General features: G+C 49.6%; 1 protein-coding gene across 1 annotated transcript in view; it reads right to left on the bottom strand.

Annotated features, from left to right (window-relative positions):
• Positions 1 to 3,902: 3,902 nt before the first annotated feature.
• The window catches only part of LOC308159658 (pleckstrin homology domain-containing family G member 1), a gene marked incomplete at both ends in the record, with an annotated part of 50,763 nt that continues 45,019 nt past the window's right edge, over positions 3,903 to 9,646 (bottom strand). The window contains 4 exons of the mRNA XM_080533474.1: positions 3,903 to 5,077; positions 5,584 to 7,597; positions 7,738 to 7,857; positions 8,905 to 9,096. Coding sequence (XP_080389600.1) covers positions 3,903 to 5,077; positions 5,584 to 7,597; positions 7,738 to 7,857; positions 8,905 to 9,096 — 3,501 coding nt within the window. The remainder of the gene's footprint in view (positions 5,078 to 5,583; positions 7,598 to 7,737; positions 7,858 to 8,904; positions 9,097 to 9,646) is intronic.

A 9,646-nucleotide genomic window follows, 5' to 3' on the forward strand; every position in this document is an offset into this window, starting at 1 on the left:
AGGCGGTTGGGGCTATCCAAAAGCCTGTCTATACAAGACAGTCTTTAGCTGTTTTCTAAAAGCCCCGACCGAGACCGCTGATCTAAAGCCCAATGCACACGGCGTGCGATTTTGTCGCACGACAACATTCGATTCTCAATTCACACCACCGAAGAATCGAATGTTGTCGTGCGACAATATCGCATCGCAATGCACACGGCGTGCGATTTTCAACATTCGATTCTCAATTCACACCACCGAAGAATCGAATGTTGTCGTGCGACAATATCGCATCGCAATGCACACGGCGTGCGATGCGATATTGTCGCACGACAACATTCGATTCTCCATTCACACCCAGAATCGAATGTTGTCGTGCGACAAAATCGCACGCCTTGTGCATTGGCCTTAAGTTCCCAGGGAAGAGCATTCTAAAGCCTGGGAGCGACGATTTGGAATGCTCTATCACCCTTGGTCTTTTGTCTGGCACGGGGGACAACCAACACACCCTGGTCAGAGGACCTGAGAGACCTTAGGCCAGGCCTGTACATTTTGCAACCAGTAAATCTAATCTAGTTTGCTGCAAACCTCTAACATTAGGCCGCGTTCGTAAATTCGCTCTGAGAGCGCCGGAGCGTCCACGTGACTGCCTCTGGTCCAATCAAATTACTTGGTTCCATTGTGACGTCGAACCCAGTGAGTGTGCGTTCTGGCGAATTTACGAACGCGGACGTAATTTGAATCTCATGTCAGTGCATTCTCTCGAATGGTCCATTTGCTGTTGATTGAGCATGACACACTTGCGAAAAAATCAGCGGAATGTTTTTAATATGTATTTTATTTATTGCCTCCAATACATTGGTTTTCTTGAGCAACGGCAACTAGGCAGTTAAAAAATGACAGTACACTTAACTTAAACATTAAAGCATTATAAAGCAGAACCCTATGGCATACAAGAATAACTCTCCTAAAATGTACATCTTTACAAAGAGTTTACAAATCCAATGTAAAAAATAAAAGAAAGAAAAAGTGCAAAAGAGTCAATTTCAACGAAGGATGATAATCCCCACCACTGACACAGAGAACACGACATGTACAACTGATAAAGACAAAAGAAACATACTTCATATTCTTAAGTTGTTTTGAACGCATTATTACATTGATATGAACAGGAGGCCATGATATTGTGCATTATAACTTCTCATGTATTATCTTGAAAAGAAAAAGGTCATCGAACAGTGCGTTATCGAAAAAAGAAAATATTTTGTAACATTCACAGTAAACATATGAACCAAATTTATCAGAAGTGTCCCGAAATCAAACAATAAGCCTTTTAATAAATACATTTGACTTTAATTTACAAACTGGCTGTGGCTTTTCATAACAGTGATGTGGGAGGTGTGTGTGTGTGTGTGTGTGTGTTTGTGTGAGTGTGTGTGTAAATAAAACGTATTTATTTAGTACTAAATAAATAAGACATTGTAAGTGGGAGACATTTTTGAAGCTTTCAACATGAAACAAAATCTCAACATTTTAATTGTACTACTGCAGTTGTGACGTGACAGACAACAATCAACACACCTCATGTGTAAGTATTGGGTGACAGTGTATCCTAACATGGTGTTGTTGTGATGACATCAGAGACCAGATTACTGCATGAACAGGCATAACGCATGTTTAGAAAGGGAGGGAGGTGTTTATCAGTAGTGTGAAGGTGGGGGAGTGTCCCATGAAGTAAACACAAAGTAAACAAAACAAAAAAAAGCTGACCCAAAACTTTGTGAGGTTTATAAGAAATGGACATCAAATACAGTACTGTAGTCTTTTAACAAGCACATCACCCTAATGCTCCCCCCTCCGTGGTCCCTCTTTAAAACATAGTTTGACAAAATGAATAAAGATAAAATAACATTTTAGGCTTTTTAAGACGCGTATGCCACTCAACCTACATAATGTACGCAGTGGAATAATAATATATACTGTACTTATCAACATTTCAGACTCGCACAGGTTTGAAATAAATAAGACTCCTATCGCTGTTTATTGAATATCTTTGAAATATCAACATACTGTTTACGTTTCTCTTGATTCAATACTCTTTTTTTAAAGCTTGATCCCTATCGATGGTAAAGGCATTTTAGAAGGTAGAGCACATGTAATCCCTATAGAAAGACTGGTGGTGTAACGTATATGCCCAATGTCGGATCTACCCAGTGAACTGCAGGGTGAACTGGGTAGAGGCTCTATGCTTAAAAAAAAAAAGACATAATGCTTTAAAAAAAAAGGCATCCTCTAAGCTTGATATTATTGCGGATCGAATAGCTGATACTAACCTATTATCCCGAGGAGCTAACTGCAACTGCTAACTGCAACTGCTAACTGCTTGTTCGAATCAATTAAGATACTGTATGAACCATTAAAACACTACCACTGAGTACTAGTCATATGGGCCGTCTCTCTGATATGGGGGTAAGCTCAACTAGCAAGTGAAAACATACTAAAAATAACCTTAAAAAGAGCGAGCGAGCTTTTCTGGGATACTAAAAAAAAGTTTGAAAAACCTTCATTAGGGGTTGTATACTAAAACTACACAGGGCTTGAAATAATCAATCACCCCCGTACAGCCAAAGCCTTTTCTGACGAACAGATGCTAAGTGGTCTAATTACGCTTTTTTTGAAGTCAGTATATCAGTTGAACAGGGGGGAGGGGCATCTACTTCTGACTACTCCACAACAGACACGAGTAGCGATTATCTGTACAGTATAGTTCATGGCGGCAGCGTTTCCACTGTGGTAGACTCCAGCGCCTCTCTCGAAGAGGAGTGTGTTCATACACTCCCCCCCCAACTCTATATCTGACAGCATATTATCCCTTTAAACCTTAAGCCCATACTCTAAGACAGCGGTTCTCAAACTTCTCCTCTGGGACCCCCAGCAGCCGCTCCACATATTTGATCTGTTCCACCACCAGCACACCTGATTCAACTAATCAAGTACAAAGCAATTATGATTTGTACTTGATTAGTTTGATCAGGTGTGTTGGTGGTGGAACAGATCAAATATGTGGAGAGGCTGCGGGTCCCCGAGGAGAGGTTTGAGAACCGCTGCTCTAAGCTCTCAATCACCCTCTATTGGACCAAACAACGTAGCCAATCTTTAGACCGAATAATTGACCTTTGACCTTTCAGTTAGTCTTTGACAGGTAAGACCTCAGAAGACCTTAGTGCCCTCTGCAGTAGTTTCCTTTACAGAGATCTCAACGTGACTTTTTTGTTGTTGTTGTGAGATGCTTAACTTGAACTAGGGGTGGGCATCGACGATCGATAATTGATCGATAATTGATCGATAAGGATCTTGGTCGATCACAAAATAAAACATTTGGTCGATCACAAAAAAAAAAAAAAAAATTTTTTTTTTTTTTTGTGATCGACCAAATGTTTTATTTTGTGATCGCCCAAGATCCTTATCGATCAATTATCGATCGTCGATGCCCACCCCTAACTTGAACCATGTAACTTTGGCAAAGCTGCAGTATTTGCTTGTCGTTGTGTGTAACAGCGAGTCGGCGAGCAGAGATACATATTGCTACTCTCTTTTTGTTTTGCTGTACTGAACATTCAGGCGAAGCGAGAGACTTGTGTGTAGTGTGTAACGTTTGTGTACAGTAGTAGTGTTGTTTATTTTTTGCAGTTAGTGAATCATTACTTTGCCATAATGTCTCAGGCAATGCACGTTTATGTTCTTTGTGTTGTTGTTTTTTTGTTGCATAATATAGTACTAGCATGTTAGTTGTTACCATGACGATTCAGGCCAAAGCAGACAGACTTTTGATGTTTTTGTACAACATGCAGTTTTTGTTCATAGGTGACGACGCGTCATCATCATCATCATCATCATCATCATCATCAGTCGTCTCGTTGACGCTAGGCGAAGCTACTGGAGCTGAGGCATTGGAACTTTTCTCGGAGCGACTGGACGATGTTGGGCTGGTTCTGGTGTTGCGGCTCGCCGCTCCACAGGTACTCCTGCAGCCGCTCCCGCTCCAGGGGACTCAGCGGGTGGCAGGACCGGACCGGGGTGCAGGGCAGGCTCTGGGACTGGGTCGGATGGCCGAGGTGGTGGTGGTTCCGGTGGTCAGACAGGACTGTCGCCGCCGTCGGGCCGCCGTTGTTACGCGGCTGCGGCCCCCCCTGCTGCGGACCACCCGGGTCATCGCACTCGTCCTCCGAGCGGATCTCCACATAGTCGTCGTCGTCGTCCCCGTCGTCCTTGAAGTTGGCCAGGTAGTTCTGCGTGGCCGCCAGCATGCTCAGCGCCGAGGGCCGGTTCAGGACCACCACCTGCTGACCGTCCTGCAAGGTGAGGTCCGAGGAGTGACCGCAACTTGACCGCTCGGGCAGGCTGTGGTGCCGGCCCGCCTGGCCCAGACTGGGCGGTGGCTGGAGGAGTCTCTGGACTGAGGACCACTCCACCACCGCGGCGGCCCCCCCTCCACCACCACTACCACCACCGCCACGATTGGAGGACCCTGCGTGGTTGTTCTCTTTCTCCCCCCCCGCCCCCAACGCGCTAACCGACTGGCAACGAGTTTTAGACGGAGACGAGGAAGAAGAGGAGGAGTTAGGGAAGGAGGAGGGATGTCTCTTAATGGAACTGTACACGTGCTCCTCCTCCTCCTCCTTCTCGCTGGGCGCGGCGGACACGCAGGAGCTCCACCTCTGGGTGGGGGGGGAGGTGGTGGTCGGAGGGGGGGAGAGGGGCGTCTTCAGGGCGGGGACGGAGAAGGAGGGGGTGAGTCTGCTACGCTGGGGGGTGGAGGAACGGGTGGCCGCGTCCTCCTCCGGGCCGGGCCAGGACAGGAAGCTGGCCAGCTCTCCGTTGCTGTAGGTGGAGTGGAGCCAATCGTCTTCCTCCAGGGAGGGGGAGGAGGTCTCGGGCAGGGAGGGGGAGGAGGAGAGCCCCCCAGGGTGGCCGTGGTGGTGGTGGTGGGGGCCGGAGAGGCCGGGCGGAGAGGTGGAGGAGCTCAGAGCGGCCGAACCCGGAGGGTCTTTGAACATCACTTGGTCGTAGAGCTGGGAGTACTCCGCTATCCTCGCCCCTGAGAGAGAGAGAAAGAAAGAACAGTGTAGTTACATGAATAAACTAATAACACCACCATCTGAATTTCAAATTGTGTTCCTCATGTTGTTATTGTAAGTTGGATGTAATATCATTAATATATTACAGCAACTACAGTTGTTTTTTTTAACACTAGAACAGCCATGGGTGGGATCATTTGACCATGTGAGTAAAACAAAAACTTAGATCTTTGCACTCGATCAAATTTCAGGACCCTCCTTTAATGACTTTTCCTAGATACTATGTGCATTCTATCTATCTATGCAGTATCCTTAAATTTTCAAAATCACACTACATTTCGGTGTAGGAGGCAGGCTAATTGACAAGCCGCAGCAACTAGTGGTCGTTGTGTGTAAGTAGCAGCTTCCCATTGTAAAGACTATGGTCATTTGACCCCATTTGACCCCTGAGGCGTCTCTTATAGTAGATAAAACAGACACGGCTGTTCTAGTGTTATATTTTTAAAAATCCTGTTGTTATTGTTACCTATGGCCGCGCCGCCCTGCTTCTTGTCCTCCAAGATGGCCGCCAGGTCCTTCTGCTGCTTCTCGGCCCTGGCGCGTCCGCAGGCGTCCCCGGGGTCCATGCTCCGCATGCGCAGCAGCTGGTTGGCCTTCTTGATCTTCTGGCTGTACTGGCGCGCCATCAGGAACACCCGGTTCTTGGTCTTGTCCATCAGCTCCTGGTTGAAGTCGGCCGCCGAGGAGGAGGAGTCGCCGCCCAGGAGGAGCGAGGAGGAGGCCAGGGGGGAGTCCAGGCCCGCCAGCTCCCCGGGGAACAGGCTGTGGAGGTCCCTGATGAGGGGGGGCTGGAGGTCCCGCTGGGGAAGCTCCCCCAGGTGGTCGTCGTCCTCCAGGCGGAAGCTGCCGCTGCTGAGGCGGGCCAGTTTGTTCCGGATGCTTTTGACCGTCGTCGTCGTCGTCCCGGGAGGAGTGGAGGGTTCTGGGATAGCGGGCAGGGGGAGTGACGGAGGGGGAGGGAAGGCAGGGGAGGGCGAGTGGTGGGGGTGGTGGTCGTCGTCTTCGAACGTGGCTTCTCTGAGAAGCTCGGGGATGTTGAGGATGGGGATGGTGAATTGGTGTGAGGCGGCGGGTGGGGGGTTGGGCTGGCGTGCGGCGGGGGGGCTCTTGGTGTGGGGGGGGCTTCGTGTCTGGGGGCTGGTGGTGGCGGCGGAGGGGTTGTTGTTTCCTTTTTTCGGGCTGTTCTTCTTCGGAGAAGAAGAGGTTTTCTTCTTCGGGGACGACGACTCGCCGGCGCTCACGGGGAAGGCGGCGGGGAGGCGGTCGGCCTTCTTCTCGTTCTTCTTGATGTAGTTCTCCAGGTCGTTCCAGATCTCGTCCACCTGCTCCGACATCTTGTCCCCCCCCCCGCCCGCGAGAGGAGAACGTCTGGAAAGCGTTTCCGAGGCGGACGAGTAGGACAAATAGTCCGGCTCGGACGGAACGCGATCGTCCTCCCCGAAATGGAGGCTCTCCTCAGACACGAACCCTCCCAGGCTCAGGTCGGGGTCGGAGGTCAGTAGACTATCCCTCTCCTCCCGTCCCTGGTTGTCCCCTCGCCCCCTGCCGTCGTCACTCTCCCCCTTCTTCTTGGTCTTCTCAGTAGGAGGAGGGGGAGGATCCCTGAAGCAGATCGTATCATAGATGTTCTCCTCCTCCTCCTCCTCCACCTCCACGATCTTCAGCTCGCACGAGCTCCCTAGCGGCGGCCCCACCTCCTGGGCGGAGGAGGAGCGGTTGCTCTCCGAGGAGGAGGAGCTCTCGTCTGGCTCTATGAGCGTCAGGCTCCCCCCCCCGGGGCCTTTCGCGTCTCTGGGGAGAGGGGGGAGGGTCTCTTTCCGAGAGCGCCGCCCCTCCTGGTCCCTCCTGATCAGGCCCGTGCAGCGCAGGTCGTCGTAGCTGATGTTGTCGTAGACGTTCTCGACCTCGTCCGGCGACGTCAGCTGTTCGGCGGAGGACGAGCCCGAGATCTCGTTACCGGAGGACTCGGCGTGGGCGTGGGCGGGTTCAAGACCGGTGACCCTGGGGGCGCCGGGGCGGTCGGGGCTGCGGTCCCAGGAGCCGGTGGACTCGGTGACCTTCTCCCCCATGCTGCTGGCCCGCCGGAGCAGTCTGTCCGGCGGGCCAGTGGCGGTGGGGGGGTCGATCTGCACCGTGGGAACCGCCACCTGCTCCACGTGCCAACTGCACGGCCGGCCGCCCGGCCTGGGCGAGGCGGGGGTTGTTGTTGCCGTGGCGACCTCTGTTGCCCTTACCGGGTTAGGGTTAGGGGGGGGGTCTGGCTCGGATCCCCCGGGGGCCTCGGTGGGCACGAACATCTGGTAGATGTCCTCCTCGTCCTCGTCGGGGTTCATGGTGGCCTGGCGGGTGGGGAACATGGCCCGGCGCACGCGGTGGTCCGCCCAGATGTTCCTGACTCCCGGGGCCAGCTCCTCGGTCACGCGGCCCGTCCTGAGGAGGGGCGGGTGGACTCCCTCCTTCACCAGAGAGTCCTTAGCCATCTGGGTGGAGGGAGGAGGAGAAGACATTAAAGAAGTGAGTGAGATGATTCCTTTTGAAATGCATCCATTGGTTGTGATAAAAAAAATAAAAAAATTGAAAATAGGTAAATATTGTTGCTAACTGTTGCCCTGTAGGTCACCTGCAGGTCTGTAGGGCTCATGTCGTAGTTCTTCCACTGGTCTATGCAGTCCACAGACGCCTGGGGGTTCAGACGCTTCCTGCTGGTCTTGCCTGGGACCCGCAGCCTCTTCCCCGTGCCCTGAAACACATCAGATTAGATTAGATTAGGTTAGGTTAGGTTAGGTTAGGTTAGGTTAGGTTAGGTTAGGCTAGGTTAGGCTAGGCTAGGCTAGGCTAGGTTAGGTTAGGTTAGGTTAGGTTAAGGTTAGGTTAGATCAGGTTAGGTTAGGTTAGGTTAGGTTAAGGTTAGATTAGGTTAGGTTAGATTAGGTTAAAGTTAGGTTAGGTTAGATTAGGTTAGGTTAGGCTAGGCTAGGCTAGGTTAGATTAGGTTAGGTTAAATTAGGTTAGGTTAGGTTAGGTTAGGTTAGGTTAGGTTAGGTTAGGTTACCGGTAGGTTAGGTTAGGTTAGATTAGGTTAGGTTAGGTTTGGTTTGGTTAGATTAGGTTAGGTTTGGTTTGGTTTGGTTTGGTTAGATTAGGTTAGGTTAGGTTAGATGACATTACATTAGATTACATTACATTACATTAGATTACATTAGGTTAGATTCAACTGTATTGTCATCGCAGAGTACAAGTACAATACAACGAAATGCAGTTTAGCATCCAACCAGAAGTGCAAAATAGTGATATAAGAACATGATGATATAAATAGAACAAGAATGGTAGTGATGGGTAACTATGTAATATACAGTATGTGCAGAGGTAGTGTTGTAAACATCAGTATAGTTTAGAGGTATATACAGTTAAGCGCTGTGTACACTTATGGGCTATATACAGTTATGAGCTATATACAGTTATGAGCTATGTACAGTTATGGGCCATGTACAGTTATGGGCTATGTACAGTTATGAGCTATATACAGTTATGAGATATGTACAGTTATGAGCTATGTACAGTGAGGTAGTTTATGTACAGTATCTAATGTGCAGAAGTATAAACAGAGTTAGAATCTCCTCATCAAACAGACACTGAAGATGTTTTCGGAAAAAAGGGGTCCTCCCCCCACTGACATTATACCCAAATCAATGGATGTATTCATGCTCGAATTTCCGAACGATGGCGTTTTTCAAAAGGTCATTTCAAACTGTCTGGTACATTTGACGGACAGGTGGGCGTGGCTTACCAGGACGCTGTCGTCCTCGTCGTCGGCGTCCTGGGGGTGCGGCTCCTCCCCCTCCTCCCTGTCGCTGTGGTCGTAGTGGTCGCCGGGGTCCAGGGACTCCTGTGATTGGTTGACCAGGCTGCGGCTGCGGCCAATGGTGCCCAGGGCCAGCTGAGACACGGGGGAGAGCAGGGTGGCGCCCAGGCTGGTCCTCTACGGAGGAGAGACAGAGGGTTATGGTTAGGGGTGTGTGTGTGTGTGTGTGTGTGTGTATATGTGTTCGTGTAGCAGGGTGGCACCCAGACTGGTCCACTAGGGACAAGATAGAGAATGTTTAAGTGTGTGTGTGTGTGTGTTTGTGTGTTCGTGTGTGTGTGTGGGTGTGTGTATGTGTTTGTGTGTGTGTGTGTGTAGGTGTGTGTGTGTATGGGTGTGTGTGTGTGTGTTTGTGTGTGTGTGTGTCTGTGTGTGTATGTTATGTTATTATAATTTTATTATTATCGGTAGCCGCTCAATATGGAGACGGCGTTGCTTTTTGTATCTTAGAGTAGATACTGTGCTACAGTAATGCTGTTGTATCTGTTAATCCACATCTGAAACATCCTCTGTGTTAATATTGGATGTGTACGATGGTTGTGTTAATATTATATGTGTACGATGGTTGTGTTAATATCGGATGTGTACGATGGTTGTGTTAATATCGTATGTGTACGATGGTTGTGTTAATATTGGATGTGTACAATGGTTGTGTTAATATCGGATG

Source organism: Nansenia antarctica (genome assembly GCF_963989245.1).
Source record: "Nansenia antarctica genome assembly, chromosome: 6".
Lineage (NCBI taxonomy): Eukaryota > Metazoa > Chordata > Actinopteri > Argentiniformes > Microstomatidae > Nansenia > Nansenia antarctica.